The 23,919-nt window shown below is 32.2% G+C and overlaps 1 protein-coding gene across 2 annotated transcripts in view; it reads right to left on the bottom strand.

The window, feature by feature from the left end:
* LOC145268292 (chromatin remodeling protein domino-like) overlaps positions 1 to 23,919 on the bottom strand; it is a 106,501-nt gene that overhangs the window by 66,725 nt on the left and 15,857 nt on the right. Inside the window, exons 4-11 of one of the 2 annotated variants that reach the window (XM_080123699.1) lie at positions 22,578 to 23,428; positions 12,209 to 12,311; positions 7,876 to 8,185; positions 6,488 to 6,809; positions 4,024 to 4,164; positions 3,463 to 3,670; positions 1,679 to 1,758; positions 622 to 777 (exon numbers count right to left, since the gene is read on the bottom strand). In XM_080123699.1, coding sequence (XP_079979825.1) covers positions 622 to 777; positions 1,679 to 1,758; positions 3,463 to 3,670; positions 4,024 to 4,164; positions 6,488 to 6,809; positions 7,876 to 8,185; positions 12,209 to 12,311; positions 22,578 to 23,428 — 2,171 coding nt within the window. Of the gene's footprint in view, positions 1 to 621; positions 778 to 1,678; positions 1,759 to 3,462; positions 3,671 to 4,023; positions 4,165 to 6,487; positions 6,810 to 7,875; positions 8,186 to 12,043; positions 12,312 to 22,577; positions 23,429 to 23,919 lie in introns of both variants that reach the window. The other variant, XM_080123698.1, reaches the window with a different exon arrangement.

Raw genomic sequence — 23,919 nt, 5'->3', positions numbered from 1 at the left:
GGGGGTTAAATAGGTCACAGTGACCCATTTCCCCCCATATGGGCAGAAGCTACTAGAAAAGACTTGTCCTGCCTTAATAGGGTTCAAAATAGACTTTGTGGCCTGGTGTGAGATGTCCTTTTCTCTTCTCTACAACCTCTATCTTACAGAAGAGATGTTGCGAGTTTTTCTCTGATTTATCGTTATTTTCATGGGAAGTGTTCAACTGAGCTTCAATCTATGGTTCCCCCTCACCAAACTTTCATAAGAAACACTAGACTAGCTGAAAACACTCAATAATTACCCCCACTCTTTATCTGTGCCTAAACCTAAACATAGATTCCATGATCAAAGCTTCTTTCTTAGAACTGCACACCTGTGGAATTGTCTTCTTCCGTTTTCCTGCTTTCCAGCTGTCTATAATATGGTTGTCTTCAAGTCCAACATGAACAAGTTTCTGATGAGCCGTTCCACTTAAGTTAACAAATTTACCGAACTGCCATTACTATCGATTACTATATTGTCCTTTTGACTACTGCACAATCTTTAACCCTTATCCTTGAGTGGTCTATCGGCCTTGATAAGTGGTTATGCCTATATATATATTAAAAAAAAAAAAAAAAAAAAAGAAATTTTCTTTACCTCATATTCAGACATCTCTGCTATTGCAGATTCAATATACTTATTTTCTTCTGCATGTCTTTGTTCCAGGATGTTATCAGGTAACATTTTTAACAATTCTTCCAATGGAACGCTACTCTCTTCTTTTAATAATGCTATTTCATCTTGAACATTTGTCTGGAGGGGGAAGAAAAAATCACATTAGATTATTAAGTTTAATAAACAGTTAGAAACAAAAATTTTTAAAATACCATTCAACTAATGAAAAATCTGTCCATCTGCCAGAATCACCTGAAAAACTTATTGTCGTAAAACACTTCTGAAAATCTTACTACTCTTGACGAATTCGAGAATTTCTTTAAATGCACTCACACTGACTCCAGTCAAAAGTAAAAAGTAGGAAGTCAGAAAATTATTTTAAAACACACACACACACACAAAATGCAATAAAAGTTTGAAGTGATATTTTCACAGGAAAAAAAAAAAAAAAAAATAGCTGCTTGTCACTTACTCTTTCAGTCAAAAGTTTAAAAGAACTGAAATTAACAGACCCTAAGCAACAACAAGTTGTATCAATATAATTTAGAAATTGTAACATACCATAGTATTACTGTTCACTAAAAATAGATTTTAATCCCACTTCAGTAAACATACTTTGTCTTATTACTCAATGTCGTAGTGTAAATGTAATTGAAAGTTAGTTAATTCTTATGAATAATATATTTAATTAACTATTATCTTTAATTTTTTTGAAAAAATTAAGAAATTAAAAAGTGAATTGCTATCTGATTATGTAAATAAGAAAAAAATAAAATTATATCTGGAATGATAAAACAATTAAGATATTACATGTTTGACATTTAAACGAGCTCATATTGATAGGCATTGTTGTTTTATGCATTATTAAAAAGCTCAAAATTGCATGCCTATCACTCTCTTACCTTTCTCATCACCAAAATTACAAAGAGATAACTCCAAGTGTGATTTAAGAGCCTACATCTTACACATTTGTTATTTTTTTTTAATTAAAAAAATTAAAATAAGTAAATATGTAAGCAAAATTGAAAAGTAATCTCACTTCATTATTTCCAGTTTCTCTCTCTTCTCGATCAATAGTTTCTTCATCATCGGTTTCACTCTGATCAGGTTCAAAGTCATCTACAAGATTAAAGAAAATGACATTAAAAAAATGAGAACAGTAGTCCAGAGAATACAAATACAAATGAGAAAACACATGCTCCCTCCTGTTGCATATTTTGGCTAAGCTGGGAGGATTATATAATTGTACAAAAACTAATGTATATAATATATATATATATATGTATAAATAAAATATCCAATTAAAGCTAAATAAATTTTGAACTAATAACAAACCTAAGCATACTGGTAACCAAGTGGCGATCATTCTCAAAGCTCCCAAATTAGGGCCTCCAAACCAAAGGAACTTTAGGTTCTCGCCATTTGAATCAGAAATGCAATTATATTTATTAAAAATAGATTACTATTAAATTAATGTGTTCAAATAAAAACATTAAATTATTTTTGTCCTCATATGCAAAATTTCCATAAACTTTTGATTAAATAAAATTTGAAACTTGACATTTTTTTTTTTAAATATTTAAAAAAAAAAAAAACCTTAAAAATCATTTTATGTTTGGTTTATTGGCATTTTATGGCACATTAACACCACTGTGAGTCATTTAATGCCAAACCATTTATTGAATTAGAACTTTTTCTTAAAGCAAGTTAGGTTCTTCAATTTATTTGTTGGGTCATGTCAGGTTCTTTGAGTAATTTATCAAATTGAGTCAGGTTAGGTTAGGATTATATTTTCTTGTACAGATTTGCTTTTTTAATGAAAAGTGTTAGGGTTAATTTTTTAAAATAGTTCTTTCATATTGTTGACATAAAAAATTTTGACAAATATATGTGAGATTGCCACAATTTAAAAGTGCTTTACAAGTGAAGTGTTCTTGGGATGCCAAGCATTAGGGGGTTCATTTTCCATAAGGGAGGAATGAGTTGTGTGTGCATGTCCTATGCAAAAATAGAACAAAATCATTTCCTCTTTGCGTGACTTTCTGGACACTGGGTTTCATTAAGTATGGGATTATTTTTAAAGAATTTGTTTTTATAAGTGTTCCAATCGTATTGCCATTTCTTCATAATGATATTAAGTGGTTTGTAGTCTGTGTTGGGATTTTCATATTACTTATTAAGTTTCAGCAAGTTTTTGGCGACCATGTCAGTCTTCATTTCCTTGAAATCCAAAATGACTGGATTCAGCAGTATTTGATGTTTTTATTAATTTTTTTTTTTTTGGGGGGGGGGGGGGTATTTTTTCTTTGTAGTAGATTGACGGTTAGTGGGTTATTTAAGTTTTAGTTTTTTAAGGATTCAAGTACTAATCAGGAATCTGAGAATATCATAAATTTATCATGGACAAGGTAAATAATGAGGTTTAGAGCTAAGTTAGAACTCTGGCTTCGGTATTAAAAATTGAAGCATAATCTGGTAATTGCTTCCATAAAGTAATGTAATTTTTTTATCAATTTATTGCAATTAATAATTTAAAGTACTAAAACAAGTTTTTAAGCCTTACTTTTGAGCATTATCAGTCAAGCCAGAAAACGTGTATGCAGTGTGATGATATATAGCAGGTTCAGTTCACAGAAAAATATTAAGGAAAACATGGAAGGAAATAAAAGAGGACTTAAAAAAAACATCCATGCATACCAACATTTAAAACAGACATTAAAGTGAATATTTTTTTTTTTTTAAATAAAGCTAATAGAATATATTCAAAACTCTTTCCTAATATCTAATGTACATACCTAGAAAGATATAAAATATTTTACTTACCATCACCACTGGCGCTGGAATGTTCGGGAGTACTTGATATAGATCCAACAACAGAGGAAGAAACACTATTTCCCCGACCAGACTTTGTTAGTCCTTCTGTTAACCAAGATGAATATTTTTCTGTTTGGTCGACAATGAAGTTTAAATGAAGATCTAGAGATTTTCTCCGTTTCTCTTCTAGTCGTGTCTGCTGTTTATATTGAACAACCTAGAAAAAAATTGAAATAGAAAAAAAATAAAATAAAATCTTAAAAAGAAAACATGACAATGCAAATTACAAACGTATATTAAATAATATTAATTCATTAGAAACTGTTTAAAAATATGCAAATTATGAATACCTCAAGATGTTTGTGTTTGGAAATTATTAATATATAAAACTAAAATTAAAAAAAAAAAAAAAAAAAAAAAAAAAAAAAAAACTACTTGATTTGGAATATGATTATTTGTTTGTTGGTACATACATCATAAACATGTTACTGTATTTTTGTTTTTAAATATAGGAGGAATTTGGGACAACCTCTAATAAGCTGGAATTTTAGAGAGTGTATGTATATTCACCTTTTCAATATTTGCCCAGAACTCTTTCACCTGCTTTGCTATCTGACCAGCAATTCTCTTCAGTTTTTGGGCTTCTTCTTTTACTGCTCTTTGTTCTTTTTGTTCTTGCTCTTGGTGATATTTAGCAACCATTCGAGACAACTGCAACAGAAAAGCATAGAAATCATTATAAAAGTCATTAAACTTATGAATTTCTTCCTCAAAAGTAACATTCACAAATTCACCCTACATTTCAACATGGTAAATGGAATATATCAAAATTAAGGTGCACAAAGGTGTTTTCTAATCTATAACAACCAAGTCTTTCACAACTTCAGCTTTAAATAGCTTTTGGTAAATATATTTCTTTCTGAATCTTTTTTTTATTTTTTTTTTTTTATGAGATATACGTCCATTAAAAGAAATTTGTATGGTACCCAAAGAAAATGAAACTGTTGGAATATCAATATCTCTACCTGTGGTTAAAATTTGATATATAGCAAAAATATTTTAACTCAAAAAGTGGATTGAAAGTCTTAGCGCATTAACTGACTTAGTCTATCCAAAGAAATTAAAATTTGTGAAATCTTGTGTCATTATTGTAAATTGGAAATAATACTTTCAAATAAGGGAAAGGGTTTATGCCAAATTTTATCGCTGTGACAATTCTTTAAAATGTTCCAAAGAAACAGAATTTTCAGGAATACCAGTGTTATGATTTCATTAAAATACTTCAATTTTCACAGGTGTGCATGGGATATCTAAACTCTACAAAGAAATTCTGAGAATCTTGTTTAAATTTTGCCTACTATTAATTGTAATTGTGGCCTTAGAAAAAAATCAAGCATATTTATTAAAACATACTTTATATAAAGAAAATAAGTTTAAAAAAAAAAAAAAATTACAGCTTTTCATCTGCTGAAAAATGGTCTCAGGAGTTACTAATTTTCAGTAAAAATGTAATCCACCACAAAATTAGGTATTTTTTTTTTTTTTTATTTAATTGTAATGAATTTATAGATAAAATTGCTTAGTTAGAAACACTATCAATCTAGAGACATTTTATTAAATGAAAAAATTATGAATTTACAAGATTTGGAAGTAAACCTGGCATAGTGGATATAGATAAGAAAGAAGCAACCTTAGTACAAGTTAGCACCAATGACACTGGGATAAACAAAGCAGAGGCCAAAAAAAAATAATGAAATACCAAGGTTTTAATGTAGAACATGAAAAGAAACTAAAATCTTAGTAAGATCTTCAGGAACTTGACTCAAAAATTTTTTTTTTTTTTTTAAAACTACCTAGCAAATATACCCAGTGAACCAAGTACAAGAACTACAAACAATTGCATTTAAAGGGACAGTTAGAAGTTTTAAAAAATCTCTAGGTGGAAATATGTGTCAGATAGATGAATGTCTGGAATCCTACCAGCTAGAACAAAATAAAAAAAATTGAAAGAAAGATTTAAGGGAATTTGATTTGTGTATTCTTATATATTCTATGAAATAGTTTTCCCATTTAATGGGAAAACAAAATTGATTAAAATATAAAATGACCAAAGATAAAAAAAAATAAAATATAAACTGTATATACTTGTGTATAAGTCGATGTGCATTTTAAGACCAAAAATTGTTTCATTTTAGGTATTACCTGTGTCTAAGTCGACTAGATTATAGACAAATTAAATGGTTCATCTAACTATTTCTAACACAATTTTCTTTTTGGTGTTTTTTTTTTTTTTTGAAAGACAAATTATTTCTCAGCATCCGCAAGCGATACATGCATTTACGCAAGTGTGGTCTACTTGATTTTCATATATAGAACCAATCTGCTGCACACTTACATGCAACGAACGCAAATGTTGCTAATTAGAAATTCTGATCAATGACATGCTGTAGATTCCAGGCGCAGTTACTATTTTTAGACATAATTTATATCATATACCATAGCGTAAATGCATACATTGCACGAGCCATAATATATTGTAACAGTGTGAACGCATGTGTTAAGTGCCATTAAATTGTTAAAACTTGTTGAACTTAGGGGAAAACAATATATAAACCCTACATTTCCTAACCTATTAAAAAAAAAAAAAAAAAAAAAAAAAAAAAAAACACCATATCAAATTGAACTTAGGCCTATAGCTACATCTAGAGAGTGAACATTTTGAGAACTATTTCAATTATTAAGCCTCCCACTGAAAAACTGCACATGTGCTTACATGCTGGCAAACACGCTGTAGTTGGGTTTGGAAGAAATGCGATAAATTACTAGGATTACTGGTATATACTGAATGCACCAACAAAATGGGGTTTTCTATATTATGATCTAGTGCCGAACCGCTTTTTAACATTTCCAAAAACTTTACCAATAAGACCCCTCCCCCACCCAAATAACCTTAAAATTATCTCCCAGAAATTCTACTTATACACAAGTGTATACGGTAAACCTGTCTTAACATTCATCAAATGTTTATACTTACTTTTCGTGCAGCAGCTTTCTTCCACTTTCTCTCTTGAGCAAAATCTGCTGCCAACCACTGCATCTCTTCTAATAAATAATCCCAATGTGCCTTGTTTCGAGTTGGTTCTTGTACTTTTGGTAAGCGGCGGGCAGACCACAATCCATCCTTCCTGAGTTCCGCCACTCTGTGCATGACTTGAGCTTCCTGTTTGGCTCTTTCCACAATAGCTTCTTGTGAACCTATCGCACTGTCGTACACAGCTGATATCGCTTGTTGTCGAGTATTCAGCCTGTGAGCTGGAGATGTCGGAGATTTAGATGTTCTAGGACACTGAGAGCCACTGGAGAAAAAAAAAGGTGAATATTTATAAGACCAGAAAAAAGAAACAAAAACACATTTACATATATTTTAATACAACAGATCTTTTATACAACTAAACTAATTTCATCAAATAAAGTTGCTTATGTTTGTAAACTATAGACACTTTGGATACAATATGTGGAAAAGGAAGGATTTCACTTCAGAGGATTGTTCAACCAGTATTTATGACATTGAACTTGAAGACAACTGCCGTAGTCAGCAGGAAAGCAGTTCTGTGATATGGAGTTCTTGGAAAGAAACTTTATTCATGGAAGCTCCATTTGGTTTTAGGTATACAGATGTTCTTTGCAATTGTGATAGCTAGACAAGGGCTTGTGTCATATAGGAAATTAAGGATCTATATAATTGCTAATCCAGTGTCGAGCGCTATCAGAATTAAATAAAAGCATTTGTTTTAGAAATGACACAAAGTCGAGTTTCATGTAGAGGTGTGGCACTTATTGAACACAAGGGTACCCCCCCAAGGTAAATAATAAAGGTAACTGACAAAACCAATGAATTCTATTTGATAAGTCACCAGTTCGTGGCCATTGACAAAGTTTATGGATACTGTGACTGCTTATTATCAAGATGCTCTCCTAAATACATTTGAAAATTTCTAACTTGCAGCTCGCTTTCTTTTATAGGCATAAAAGCCTGGGTGCTCAGCGTTGCCTGAGTGTTTGAAGAGGTGTGGAGCAAAAAAAAATAAAAAAAAAAAGGTTGTAGTAGGTAGGTAGGCAGGCTCAAACCGGTGACACGAAGGCGGGGAAAAAAAGTGGAGGTGTGTGTAAGGGTGTTGGTTGAGCAAGAAAAAAAAAGTGGTAGTAGGCAGCAGGCTTCAATCCGTACCGTGAAGGAAAAGAAGGGGGGGGAGGTCTAAACAGTAGCATATGCAAATCATCTTTTCTAAATACTTTTGCAACTATGGAAAATAAATGATTTTTGCAAATAAATATAGCTATAAATTTTTTTTTTTTTAAAGTTTGCCTGCCTTATATAAGAAACTTTATTTGAAATACAATTTTTCTAAATTATAAACTTACACTGTTGGGGATAAAAGAGCACTTTTAATCATGTGAGAACTTTGAGCTAATGGTGTTTTCATATCTGCAGCACTCTTTGTTGACATCGTTAGAGATGTCAGTGAATGTTTTGGTGACATTAGTGAAGTGATGGTAGATGTTCCAGGTAAACTGTCCGTAGCAGTGGGCGTAGTTGAGACTGTTGTAACTGTGGTGGTTGTAACTGTACCAGTAGCAGTCGCTGTAGGTACGGTAGAACTTGCGTTAGAAGTACTAACTGCACTGTTGGCGGGAGAATTGGTCAGGACAGGTGGCAAATTTGTTGTAGTACCTGGCAAAATAAAATTTTTTAAAAAAGTCAAATTAAGAACAATTTTTTTTTTATTTAATTGATTTTGTAGCAATGTTTAAAATCTTACTTTAAACAAATAAATACAAGGGAAAATTCAATTTAACCAAATAAAGACAAGGTAAAGTTCAATAGGATAAATGTCAAATACATAATATTTAATCTTACAAATTTTTTAATTAACTCGTTCATAATTAACAATACCATGCTTTGTTTCAATTAAGACATTAACTTATTTTTTTTTTTTTGGGGGGGGGGGGGGGGGAATAAAAAGTGGTTGTTCAGACCCCCCCCCCCGCCCATTAAAAAACACAAATATAGAAAAATCCTATGTATGCACCCATGACTGAACGAAAAGCTCACATTCCATAAATCATGTAAATTGATTAAGTAGTTTCATTTTTATAAAGATAATTTTTAAACAGTTAATAGGGAAATTATAGCCATCACAATTCTGAGCTCATAAGTTTGAGTCATTGAGTTGTCTCCTTTTGTTTCTTGAAGATGGCGATGCAGGACAGTCCCTCTTCGCTTAATACTAAAATTTGATTTTATTATTTAAAAATGAAATTAATCAATTTACATGATTTTTGGAATATCAGTTTTGTTCCACTAGGGAAAATTCTGGACAATAATTAGAGAGACAGTATCGAGTAATGCTTACACAACAATGATGACTTAGCAAAGCTTAAAAGAATTTTCCTTTAAGAAAATTATGAACAAAAAATCTGTTGGTGGGAGTGAGAGGTGGTATTGTGATCACAACTAAAGGTGAAAGTAAAAACTTGGTAATGCCAGGTAGGTGTAGACATTACATATTAACTTACACGTTCCTTTAAGGAGATATGCACTCATAATGCACGTACTATTTTATTGTCACCATGTATAAAGAATTGTGTTTAGGGAATTATAGTACATAAGTTTAATAGTTTATTATAAAATGAAATTGATACTATAAAATTTGATTAATTAAACAAATATGGTGATTATGGTTTGACGAACTTCAAGAATAATTTTCTTGGGAAAAATATTGTTTTTTTAAATACTGCATGCACCAAGATTCATAATGGCAGCATGTACCCTCCATTAAAGAAATATACTTTGTAATAACATTAAAAATACATAAAACATGCAAAGCAAATATCAAGGCGATGTATTTAATAAGATTTCAATTAGTTTCAATGAAAATTAATCTCTAAAAAATGATCAACTATATTTTGCTTAAAGTATAAAATACATATGTAACGTTTGTCATTAAAGCAAAGCATTTTATGTATGATGGTACACATTCCAAAAGCTGTCAAAGCAAACTGAAAGCAATATAACAATGTGATCGAATGTATATCTATATAAAGTTAGATATGTGTACATGTACAGGATTCAATGCTAAACTGATAATTTTTATAAAAATGAAGTGGAATCCTTTCGTGAAGATTCAAATACCACCAACTTTTATGAAAGTGTTAATAGGCATAAGATAATATTCTCCAAATGTCAGCTTGTTTGGAGTATTTTAGAAAGCATAAACTGTTATTTGAAAGAAATCAAATATTACAGATTTGTATTGATTCGGATTCATAATTATTAAGCAAAATTTTCTGAATTCCACTTTTTTTTTTTTAAAGCTATAAGTTCAATGTTTGTGTGTGATCCCAGGAAAATAAAAGATTAGAGAATTTACAAAAAACTAAAAATGCATTCTTTATGTAAAATTTTACCAGGGAAGACAATAGAAGTATTCCCAAATTTTTAAGTGCACCTCTAAAGGAGCTATAAAGGCATAATCTCTTTAAAACTTTGAATATACCCTATTTTTATGAAATTTAAATATATATAAAATAACCTAAGGTTTTCATGAAGCAATAACATACTCAGAAGTGCATTCTCATACAATTTGCATGTGAAAATAATGGAAGTATTTCTGCTTCTCTAGTTAGTCCGTAAAGGAGCTAATGATACTTTAATATGTTGGTACAATGAAATTAATGTATTTATAGATGTTCAGTTAAGAGTATTAGCATATATAACATATCTAGCTGAGATAAGATCAAGGTTCAAGTAATATGTTGCTGTGTGTGATGCTATTTCACACTGAACCTGATCAATATCAGATAACCCTGCTAGTTCTATATAAGAACTAGCAAAAAGGTTATGAAGAACTTTCAAGACAGAATAATTAAGATTTGAATTAAAGCCAGAATCTCAGAATTTCAAAACATCAAACTTAACTCATTTTACAACTGCCATTTCTACAGATATTAAAAATGCCCAACTCTAAGCATTCTTACAAGTTAGATTCCAACCAAAAGCCTTCAACTTTGCAACCCTGTTAAAAATAACCTCAATGAAGTTTTATACTTTTTTTTGATTTAGATTAGACGATTTCATGCTGAAACAATACTTATTGGTAAATTCAGACATATTTCTTCTGTTTATACTAAAATGTCAAAGAAACAGTTAAAGTTAACTTGATTTTTTTTTAATTTATTTAATTCGTAGTTAATTTAAGTAAATTAAACTATAAATAAGAAAAGTTGTAAAAATGTTTACTTATCAGCTGAGAATTTGTGTAAAGTAAAACTTCATATCAAGACTTTTAGGAATAAGTCTGGATAAGAGTTCCTATTTACAATGCCTCCCCAAGGGACAGAGTTAGACACCGGGGTCGTTTTTTAATGTGGAGAAAAGGAACAAAAATAAAAATTGTCTCCGTCGTGGAGGATTTCTCCTCCACTGACAGAACATGAAATTGAAGTGCAGCATCTGAAGAACAGATACTAGTTTGATCTTGTCCTGAAGGCCAAGAGTTATGCTAAAAAAATAAATCAAAATGAAATTTAACATTTGTTTTAAATGTTTTTGCAGTAAAAAGCAAAAATAAACTTAATATTAGTCACAGTAACACACATCTATCAAAGTACACATTCGTAATTGCTGTTAGATATTAGATGAATGTGTTTTACTGTGAGACAATTTTGCATAATTCATACATTAAAGTAAAGAAATGTACATGTGGGGGTCCAACCTGTTACTATTTATATTCAAAATTCATTTAAACTTTTTTTTTTTTTTTTAAATTTGGATAATTAATTAATAAAATCTGAAATTCCTAAACCCTGTCATCACTAAACTAATTTATGTAGGTTGAAATAATTTTTAAATAGTAGTTTTGGTTTCAGACAGATTCAAAATCTCCATTATCAATAGACACGCATATATATATATATATATATATATATATATATATATATATGTATGGAATCGAATGTGGTTATCAAGATGCTGTCTCATCCACCACTTCATTAGTATTGTATACCAAACTATATGTTAAATAGTTGATCGTACAGAAAAGACTTTTTCTCTTCCTATGTACAACCAAATAAATTGTTCAATGCTTAAAAGAATTGTGAAGCGTTTTTAATATTTCCTCATAGGATTAGCTTAATATAGTGTGATGCTTTGTGTATGTATTCACATATATTGCTGAAATTGATAAAGCCATAAAACTAAGGTTAAAATTAAAATAATTATGCAACATAAACAAAATAAAGAAATAACATAAATACAAAACAAAAACAAAACCAAAAAAAAAAAAAAATATATAAATCAATCAAAACAAACATCCTGGAAAGTTTTGGTGGCACCAGGAGTTTTCCAGAAGGTTTAGAGACAGAAATAATGTTGATGTACTATAATAGCATGCACACAACATAGGAATATGCCATATTTTTTTGTATTTTTTTTTTTGGACTGAAAAGCCATTCTTAAAGCACACGTAACAGACAGACAACGCTGAGCCAGCCACATTGAATGCCTTCGCAATATGAAATGTGGAGATACCGTGCTGCTGATGATGTTGGTGATGATGATGATGTTGGTGATGATGTTGTTGTAGCTGGTGTTGGTGGTGTTGTGAAGAAATCTGTCTCTGAAACTCCTGTAGCCACTCCAAACTACCAGGATTAAGGGTGAGAGGAGATGTTGCAAGTTGAAATACTGCAATACCTTGCTGTGTCAATGCAGCCAGCGTGGGCGTAAGTGTCGTTGATACACTGGTCGGCATACTCGGTGAAGACAAAATATTTCCAACATTTCCTGTATTCTTTATCTATTTAAAAATAAAAAATAAAAAATATATACATATTAACGACATTTCAATTTATTTGCACAAGTTGTTATATTGAAAAATGTAAAATAAAACGCTTTCTATAATTGAAAAATCTATCAGGATTTAATTTATGATTTAGTAACCTTTCTTAAGCAATCTGGTACTGATCAGTAAATAAAACATAGATGATCTTGGATTGTTGGTTATTACCAGTACTGACCAGGTAGTAGAGGACAATGACAGATTCAATCCCAATTGTCAACAGGAAGCATAAGAGTAAGAAAATATTTTTAATGTGAAACAGGCAGCAAGAAAAAAAAAAAAATTTCTAAAATAATTTCGATCAGTTTCAACTAATAAAAATAAAAAGAAAGGCAACGAGTGTGTGTGTGTGTGTGCGCATGTCAGGGGAGGGGATCATTTTTTGATGGACATGTAAGAGCACGAAGCAAAGAGAAAGAGCGCGAAGCAAAGAGAAAGAGCGCGAAGCAAAGAGAAAGAGGGCGAAGCAAAGAGAAAGAGGGCGAAGCAAAGAGAAAGAGGGCGAAGCAAAGAGAAAGAGGGCGAAGCAAAGAGAAAGAGGGCGAAGCAAAGAGAAAGAGGGCGAAGCAAAGAGAAAGAGGGCGAAGCAAAGAGAAAGAGGGCGAAGCAAAGAGAAAGAGGGCGAAGCAAAGAGAAAGAGGGCGAAGCAAAGAGAAAGAGGGCGAAGCAAAGAGAAAGAGGGCGAAGCAAAGAGAAAGAGGGCGAAGCAAAGAGAAAGAGGGCGAAGCAAAGAGAAAGAGGGCGAAGCAAAGAGAAAGAGGGCGAAGCAAAGAGAAAGAGGGCGAAGCAAAGAGAAAGAGGGCGAAGCAAAGAGAAAGAGCGCGAAGCAAAGAGAAAGAGCGCGAAGCAAAGAGAAAGAGCGCGAAGCAAAGAGAAAGAGCGCGAAGCAAAGAGAAAGAGCGCGAAGCAAAGAGAAAGAGCGCGAAGCAAAGAGAAAGAGCACGAAGCAAAGAGAAAGAGCACGAAGCAAAGAGAAAGAGGACGAAGCAAAGAGAAAGAGGACGAAGCAAAGAGAAAGAGGACGAAGCAAAGAGAAAGAGGGCGAAGCAAAGAGAAAGAGGGCGAAGCAAAGAGAAAGAGGGCGAAGCAAAGAGAAAGAGGGCGAAGCAAAGAGAAAGAGGGCGAAGCAAAGAGAAAGAGGGCGAAGCAAAGAGAAAGAGGGCGAAGCAAAGAGAAAGAGCACGAAGCAAAGAGAAAGAGCACGAAGCAAAGAGAAAGAGCACGAAGCAAAGAGAAAGAGCACGAAGCAAAGAGAAAGAGCACGAAGCAAAGAGAAAGAGCACGAAGCAAAGAGAAAGAGCACGAAGCAAAGAGAAAGAGCACGAAGCAAAGAGAAAGAGCACGAAGCAAAGAGAAAGAGCACGAAGCAAAGAGAAAGAGCACGAAGCAAAGAGAAAGAGGACGAAGCAAAGAGAAAGAGGACGAAGCAAAGAGAAAGAGGACGAAGCAAAGAGAAAGAGGACGAAGCAAAGAGAAAGAATAAGAAGATGAAGCAAAAGTGAGCCATCTTTTACTAAGTTTCCATGACTATGTTCTTAAAAGAAACCCCCATTCACTAAGCTTTTTATAAACAAAGGAAAAAAATATAGCACATATTACCATGGTAGTAATATTATTTAATCTATATCTAGCAAAAGCTAGTTAACTAAATGGCGTGAGAGACGACCAGAGCTGGCTAGATGGTATGAGACAAGAAGGGCTAGCAAACTAGTTAGCTTAGATGGCAATAGAAATATATATTTTAATTTTGGTGTAACAAAAATTGCTGTTTCAACACGGCAGTCTAAATTATTGATGGCAGTTTGAGTAGGTTAAAAATTACAATGATATATTTTATTACCATTTTAGAAACATAATTACTGGATTAAATATGCACTCGTCTATTCAGAAAGTAATTATTCAATCTGGCAAAAACTGAATATACCAATTTCATACCCGAGTCTAGAAGCAGATGATCTGGCCTACATGTACTTCAAATTAATCTTTTTACAGCGTTTATTATTTATATTTACTTTGCTCTTGTTTGATTAGGTTTCTATCAGAAATTAATGCAACACTCTTGATACAAGTGCCCAAATTCATGTATTCAGGGATTTTAGAAACCATACGAATAATTATAGTTTTTCAGACTTTACAGATGCAGTTAAGTAACAGCAAGTAGTTTCTTTATTGCATATTCCCTTGCAGACTGTCAATTTACTGATCCACCTCCCAGATTGGGAGGATCAGCAAGGCTCACTTCTTGACCTATTCTGCACTACACTAGCTGAGGCTGGTGTAAGGAATGCTCATAACCTACTCAGAAGCACTCATCACTGTGTTAATGGTAGATTAGCATATAATCATTGTAAAAATGTAATAACTGTAGCTAAGATCATCAAAAGAAAGCATTGAGTCACAAATTAAGAACTCTCGAGTTCATGGAAAAGTCAATAATAGTGTACTGAATAACGGATAATAATTCCTTGCTATCTAATCACTGATGTCACTTGCACAGCAACTGATAAGGTTTGCTCAGCAGTTCAAGCAGGAACTCATCTTGGTCTCCAAAAATCACTCCCTCTTAAATTTCCCACTGCCATGCAGACATTGCCACACTCAACAATTATCATTGTTTCTTAAGTTCAAATATATATAAAAACCATGATCCCTTTAAAGCATGTGAACCTGATCTTATCCCTGCTATAAAAAAACGCTTTGCTGCGTGGGCACCTATCCTTTTCAAACTATATATGGCTTGCCAAATCTTGATTCCCTGATAGCTGAAATTTTGACTGTGGTAACAACCTTCAAGAACCCTATTGAAAAGACCAATCTGCAAAATTAATCACCCTATCAGTTTACTCCTGCGCTTCCATAAATCTGTGAATCATTCATCAATCTAGTGATAGTCAAGCACCTCTTTAATGCTATCCTTTCAGATCAACAGTATAGATTCAGACAAACCCATTCTACTGTGGATATCTGAACAGTGACAAGATTTGACATGAAGATCTAAAAATTTGTACAATATTACTGGATAAATATTTAATATAATCAGATCTTTCTTAACCAAAAGAAAGGTTGTTTGCGATGGCCATACATCTAAACATGACATTAAAATAAGTGTTCTCTAGGAAGGGGGTTGGTGATCTTTGAACCTGATGACAACACTATTCTCAACATCTGCCAAATCAAACACAGATACCCAAAGTAATGGTTGAATCTTTAGAAAATGACTTCCAATTTGTAGTGGAATGAGGGGGGGGGGCATAAAAATGGATGGTAACATTCACAGGTAAGATGAATGACCTACACAGAAGACATTACCTAAGGTTGCTACAAAAAAAAAAAAAGTGGACTCCCTCTAATATACTAGATAGCTACTCACTTGTCTGTATCCTACATATCTTTACAAAATCATCATTCATCCCTGCATATAGTGTTGTCACCATGAGTATCTCTTATGCAGGATCCAAACAGAGAGCCTTTAATCTAATAATCTCCAATCCCAATGTTGCATTCCTGTATTTGTTTTACAAGTACTTGAATGGAATGTGTTCCTAAGAACTTGCGGCACTGGTGCCCTTTCAGCATTAATATTGCAGTACAACCCATCTATCAACAAAATCCCCCCCTTTGCTCCAGATGCCAGAAAACTTTTACTCTAATAGCTTCTTACCATGAGCCATTAGCCTGCTTTCTGGCTGCATCAACATGCAAAAATTTAAATGTAATGCCAACAAACATTGTTACAGAACTATCCACTTGATGCCCCTGTACTTATTTGATTTTTATTCAGAAATAAGTCTGATATTTGAACTTAATAGTTAAAAAAATAAAAGAATTATTTTATAACCCTTGGAAATTTGAAAGTATTTAAACTGTCAAATAAAAAATTACTTAAAATGGCACACAATCACATCTTGATTATTCTCACGGCTTTTCAGCCAATGTAAAAGCAGACGTTGATGGGTTTGCTTAACTCTGGAATCTGTACAGAATTTCAAACTGTACGCATTAAATCCATAGAGGTACACTACTTTTGTTCCATGACGAGGTAAAAATCTCAAGCAATTCTTACCATCACCTATACTCAGCATTCAACCTTTAACTTCCAAAAGGATGTTACTTAGAACTAATTAACTCTTTATCTGTTGTCCCATGGGTTCATCTTGACAATAATATGAATTTTAGGAATCTTAAAACTATTTTAGTAGAATATAGGAAATATGTAATAGATGGATATTGCTGACAAGATAGACAAGAAGAATACTCCGAACAATCAAATCCTCATTAAAAAAATTCACAAACAAAGTGTATGGCACAGATTGCAATTACCACTGTTGACTGAGAAAAGAGTATCACGCATGTATAGACAGTGTAAAGATGTATGAACAAAGTGATGTAAGAATGATACAGTAGATGTGCAATGTGAAAAAACAGGCTTAGGTCTAATGACCTCAGATAAGAATTAAATCTTGCCGTCTAAGATGTATGCAAAACAGAAGACTTTGGTGGCATGGCCATATTTAAAGAATGGATGAGTTGATACACAACAGTTGGTGCAGCAGGTTCAGTTTACAGGGGAAGCCCAACGAAAACATGAAAGGAAGTGATAAGGATGGACTTAAAAGAATGCATATCTCATCAGGGGAAAAAATGCTTTAGAAATCAATTTCTAAAAGCTGTTCACCACATGCTTGCATGCAAAACGGACACCAAATGGATTCGTTTTTTTGCTTGTATACCTCATACCTGTGTCTTCATGTTATGAAGTTTGATTGCATGACAGGAGATCCTTGCCTATGGGCACATTAACCAATTGTCTTAATGTCCATCTTTTTCCATAATAGCATCATTTGTTTTTATATAAGTGTTATATCAAAGTTAATTCTGGTATTGTCACAACTGAACTCACTTATATATGTAGAGTTTTTATTTTTCGTTTTTTGTTGTAATAATTGTATTTCTGTAAGAGAACGCGGAGATTATATATATATATATATATAGCCTTTTCACCCCAAACACTTTGATGTAGGGAGCTATAACAGGGATACTATGAAGGGAGTTGAGTAGCAAGATGTCTATTTACAATAAACTTACATTACACACGCTGTCTATTTACATTGTACTTCTGTATGCAAGTAACACCGGAGAAGTAGGAACCCGAAAGGAAATTACAAAGTCTAGCAGTTCGGGGAGGTGGTGGTGGTGACTATTAGAATAGGTTTTGTGGCATCTGCTTGTTGGGGGTATTATATATAATTTGTCCACATTCCTTGAATGTGACACAACTAGAATGTAAGGGAGACAACTACCAGAAGGAATAACTAAGTATAAGGTGATAAAATAGACATAATATCAGTTGAGACTGTAGCATAACAGTAACACATCTAACCACAAGCTCCGTGGTTACAGGGTCAATCCTCAGTCTAGTCAGCTGCATTAATGAGCCAGAGATAATTATTTTATCTATATTAATAAAATAAAAACAATTATTCTCCTCTGAGAAAACCTGCCACAGCTTTGCAAATGCAACATATAAACTCAGTTGTTAGTTTTGTGCATATTATTCACTTTTGCCCGTTATCAAACAATCATATCAATTCTTACACGAGTTACATTCCACATTAAGTCAGATTTAACGGTAGCAAGATTTTTGATCACCGTTTTCTTCTCTTCCTTTCCTCAATGTAACTGGAAACTTGTCTATATTAGGCACAGCTTCTAACAAGAATGCCGTTCATGTTATGTTTTTATTCCTATACATTTCATATTAATCCTTTCATCAACAAGGCTAGAAATAAGGATTGCTCCCTGCAATAGTGCCGGCAAGTTTTCATTCGTTGTTAGCATATGCTTTCTTGGAATTAAGGAATAACGGAATAAGCAATTTCCGAACAGTTAAACTTTCACAAACACACACAGTCGTCGCCCAACAACAAATACTTTCGTTAGTGTGAACCTAACAGTACACCATTTTCCAGAAAATCTAACTTTCATGTATGTTTTAAATTTTTTTTCCTATATTAATAATATAGTACAGTATTTTTTGCAGTTCATATTTCAGAACACAGCAAATACCTTAGTCACACAAAGCTTATATTGTCTAACTGCTATTACTAATATTGTGATTTGTTTTGCTGTTGCTAATATTTTGTTTTATTTTATTGATTTTAAAACTTAATACTCCTGTTGAAAACAATACCATTCTTACTTGTTCTTTACTTTCCCCATACCACATAAAAATTATATTGTAAAACAAATATAACGGTTCAATTTCTGGAAATATGCTGACTTGGATACCACAATGACTAAGTAGCTTCGCCTAACACTTTCATAAACATTGTCTTTTTGTTTAATATTACTAGTGTTCTGTAGTTTTTATAGAAAGAGATATTACCGTATATAGTTCATAGATTATCTAAATACTATTACTTTTTTTTTTTTTTTTTTTTTTTTTTTGCTGCTATTCCTAATACTACTTCTATTATTATTTTCAGTATTCAACAAATAAGGATAAGTTGCTAAGACGGGTCTCATTTGAAAATCACTTAATGATGTACTAACGTTCCTCTTACCAAAACGGAATCGTGTTTTTTTGTTTTTTTTAAATAATCGTTAGCAACCATGTTTAAGTGTTTTCTTTATTATACCAATGGTATTTTAGCTTGAAATATTTTAAGAGAAAAGAAATATTCACACACAAGTACTATATCGTCTATTATGGTAGATTTAAAAAAATGAAATAAACAGTAAAACTTTTGCATTTGTCTGTTTTATGCAAAAATATAAGTGTTATTACATTGTGTATCACAATTTCACATTTTTTTTTCAGGCCAATTTGATTGCATGTTAAAAAAAAATCGTTTTTTGTTTCTAATATGCTCATGTAGAATATGAACAAGGATTTTTGTGAGCATTCAGTATTTTCATCTAACAATTTAATAAAAACATTGCAGCATTATTGTTTATACAGTATACAGTTACATCAAATTCGGACATCACGTCTACAAAATAGCACAAGTACCCACCCATGCTGTAAAGTGGTAGTAACCACCTTAAAAGAGCAATGACCACTGTGGATGACAGTGCCTGACATTTGGAGACAATAGATTTGTCTGACAGTGCCCACCTCTGTCAAAAAGAGACAGTGAACACATTCAATTTCATATCAGAGCAGTCATACACTTGTCATGAGCGATAATTGCAGAGGAAGCCAGTGCCCACAAGTAAATGAAAATAACTGCCTCAATTTTATTTCAGAGCAATCCCATGGAGACTGATAATGCTCATAGCTGCCAGTGACTGACACTGTATGCCAGGAACCTTTTTAATAAAGGCAGCTAAGATCTGCTAGTAAACGCCTTGATACAGCACTGTTAGTGATCATGACTCTCCGTCACAAGCATCTATTGAAAGACAGTGGATGCCAGTGCCTGACAGTTAAAGACAGACGATTTCAGTTTGAAGCATGGCCAATTTCAAGTTCCAGTTGCAAAGGCAGCCAGTGACTACCAGAAAACACCAGTAATCGACAAAACCAGCAATAATCATCACTAACCAACATTGATGACAATTAAAGCCAGTGGGTTCTGCTAGTTGCCACTGACAGACAACAGAAGCCAAATGATTTCATTTAATTAATCGATTAATGGTACATGTGTAAGTTACATTGATGTAGGAAACAAAGACATAAGAAATGATCACATTTTATTAATATATTTAGTTGGGACTCATTTTCTTGAATATAGACACGCGAGTTATCAGTGTCACTAAACCATTTTTCCCCCCATTTAAATGGTTACAATTAAACTTTAGACAATATTTTTCTTTTTTTTACATTTTTATTTTAAAATCTTTCAACAATTATGTAACAGTATTACAACTACCCAATACATACACATACAAACATACAGGGGATTACATTCATGAACACAGATAAGCAGATTTAGATACACCCATACAGACACATTTAAACATACAATAGATACTAATATGCACATACAAGGAATTAAGTTTTCTATAAATTTGAGCTTTGCAATAAAATATGGTGAATGGTTACAGAAATGCCATCTTATGACTTATGAAATCTTAATATACTAGTGGCATTAACCCTATATGGATTGAACTGGCTTCCCTTAAAAGGAGGAAGTGTCTAGGGAATATCAAATTCACCAGCAGTTGCCAGTCACGTGTACATTCTCAGGTTAGGGGAAATATTGATTGACATCCTACACACAGTGCCTTATGTTTGCAAATGATCACCCATCAGGTTGTGTGATAGGCTCAATATTGCTCAACTTTGATGATCTAATGAGAACTGGTCTGTCAATGTAATTATGCAGCATATATATATATATATATATATATATATATATATATATATATATATATATATATTTCTTACAAATAAAACATCTTAAACAGATGATTGATTTTAATAATTAAACTTTACCTCCTACTTGTAAGAAAACATTTTTGCATAGTGATCAAAACTGTTTTCCAGAAAACTGAATTTTTTTTGTTTCATCCTAACATTATTACACAGTAGTTCAAGATGTTATAAAACGACTTCAACGACAAAACAGCAGAACAAAAGTTTATTGGGTTGTATTCAAATGTCTTTTTGTTTGATTTTTATTTGTGACTTTGGACATCTTATTTTAAACAATCTATTTTCAACTTTAATTAAATTTTTTCTACATTTCTATAGATCTTACACTTTTAATCATTCTACATTGCGAGTAAAACAGTCGCATTTGCGAGTGATTTTTCAAAGTGGCAACTAGAAATAATGAAACGCTTATCTTTTGGCGATTGAATTTCTTTCACGGGCAATCTTCCAAACCTCACTACTGAGTGAAAAATATCTTTTGAACTTTTTTTTTTTTATAAAACGAACAAAGTTAAATTATTTAAACAAAAGTTTAATAGAACAATATATTTTTTTTTTTACGAAGGCTGTTAAAAAAAACATCTGAAGAAATTAGAATGTTTATACATTCAAGTATCAACATAAAATTTGTTAGTCCTGTCATTATTCAAGCCCCTCCATATTGTTTACCTTTTCTTTACCTATACAGACATAAGGGTTTTAGACTAACAACTTTTTGCTATAAAAAGATCACTCCTTGTATTCAGTAAAATAAAAGTTATTTAACATTGTGCTAAAAATCTTGTGTAAAACTATTTAAAAATAGTTTTACATTAACTTTTTACCACATACACACATCTGTATGCATCAAAAGTGAGCGTGTGTGCGTATGGAGTGATCTCTATCAAACTACTTTCAATTTTTAATCTACAGACTTGAAACTTGAAAGGGATTCGGACCTGTGAAATAAATTTGATAAAAAATAGCTACTATCAGGTCAAAATTGAAAAACATTAGAACTTAGCAGGTCTAAGTCAACTTAAAGTGCTCCTCTACGTGTGCGCAAATATACATTTATAAATTAAACTATCTTAATTTAAGTTCTGATATCTATTTTTAGGTCATATGATAGTGAATAACACTGGAAAGCTAAATGTTTTAGCTTTGATTCTAGCTGATGACACCCAAGTTTTTTAAAATTTTGAAATCACCACTCATATATATATATATATATACATACATACAATATAATAATTAATAGAGAATTGGCTCTATAATAAACATGAAATTTCCATAAATTAAAATATAATGAAGTGTATTTTAAGACCAGGCATATATATATATATTATATATATATATATATATATATACATACACATTCTCAGAATAAAAATATACAGATCAAATTCTTTTATATAACTTATAAAGATCCAACATCTACAATTTCATTTTTATATCTGTATTTCTAATTCACTCTAAGTAATTTGTTCAAAATCATATCAAGTGAATGAAAATCTAAAAGGTATGGTTCCATTCTTCTATTGTATAAAGTAAAGTCTAAGGATTTTAGTCTATTTTACAAAGATTTCATTAATTTTCGTTATTTTAGTTACCCATCACATTTTCCAATCTTAATACATTCTAATTTCTATATCTAACCTACTGGTTCCAAGATTTGAGTATGATGATATACATTTATACCCTTCAAATAAGTTACATTGTCTTTAAAAAAAAAAACAAAAAAAAAACAGTTTTTAAATAAAAAAACAAGGCATAAAATTAGTCATATCCAAAGGCATTCAGAATTATTAAAAAATAAATAAAAAACGAAAAAAAAAAAAAAAAAAAAACAAAAAAAAACTTACACCTGCTTGTGAAGATTTTGGTTCAGTAGTGATGGCATCGTCATTATCGTCACTATCCAAATTTTTATCTTTTAAAAACTGAATAAGCTGAGGCGTTGGCCGTTTCTTCCAATGAAACAAGTCCATAATATTTCCATTATTCTTTAAGAAGTAACGTTCTGTCCAATGTTCTTTGTGATTTTCTTTTAATTCGGACATTTCTTTACGTTTATGATCAAGAATTTTTTTCCTATATGCTGCAATTTCCGGTGTGCCAGGAGGTTTCTCTTCTAATTTAATCCGTTTCCTTGGTGGTGGCAAACCTGTACTTAAAACTGTATTTGAAGAAACAGTCAGGGGAAAACTACCTGTGCTCGTAGTCAATATGGGTGTAATATCTACAGAGGAACATGTACCAGTAGTCACTCCACTGGCATCAGATGTTAAAGGAACACTGACTCCTTTTGCCTGCCCACTAGGATGTCTCTGAGCAACACGCTGAGACGTTGGTAAAGTCATACTAAATCCTAGTTGTGCTTGTTGTTGGGGATGATGGTGATTAGTTACACAGACTGAGAGAGGAGGTATTCCCGTGCTGGTTGAACTTATTTGTAATTGTTGTCCATGATGATGGATAGTACTGCCAGAGAGAGACTGCTGCTGCTGCTGTTGTTGCTGCTGCTGCTGTTGCTGTAATCCTGCTGCAGAAGAAGCAGCTAGAGAGAGAACTTGCTGGATGGTGTTGGCATCCTGAACAGATAGAGTTGGATGAGTAGCCGTTAGGGAGCCACCTTGAGTGACAACCACAGCTTGTTGCGTTTGTGTTGGCTGCAAATTCTGTGTAGGTGTTAATGATGATGCTCCCAATATATCTAGAATAAATAAAAACAAAAAATTAATAAATAAGCAAAACAGTAATAATTCATTTTATTTCATTTAAATCGTTTGGATTGTTGGCTTGACTGCAAAAAATCTTCATAGGGTTAGTTTATGACCAAAGAAAATACTCATTGAATAAAATTAGTTGAACACAAGTTGCAGATAGTTTATATGACCACACTAGATGTGGATTTGAACAAGGGATAGCCAATTCCACAGTCTAGACCAATTAATACCAAAGTATTTTAATAAAGGAAGAAAGACAAAAAAAATTGAGTCAGTGACGCAAAAAAAGCTAAAAAATTTGACAGAAATCAGATTTATCTTATCTGAAAACGCAGTGTGTATTTTAACTTAAAATATGATTTCTCTGAAAAAAAAAAAAAAAAAAAAAAAAAAAAGTAGAATCCTACCAAAAAGAACTCACCACTGTAAAAAAAAAGTGGAAAATTTGTTTCCCCCAGCTAAAAAAATTTATCGTGAT

This window comes from Euprymna scolopes, chromosome 43, assembly GCF_053919585.1.
Source record: "Euprymna scolopes isolate OS-2025 chromosome 43, ASM5391958v1, whole genome shotgun sequence".
Classification (NCBI taxonomy): Eukaryota; Metazoa; Mollusca; class Cephalopoda; order Sepiida; family Sepiolidae; genus Euprymna; species Euprymna scolopes.
Note: the sequence above shows the minus strand (reverse complement) of the source record. Positions and strands in the feature narration are given on the sequence as shown.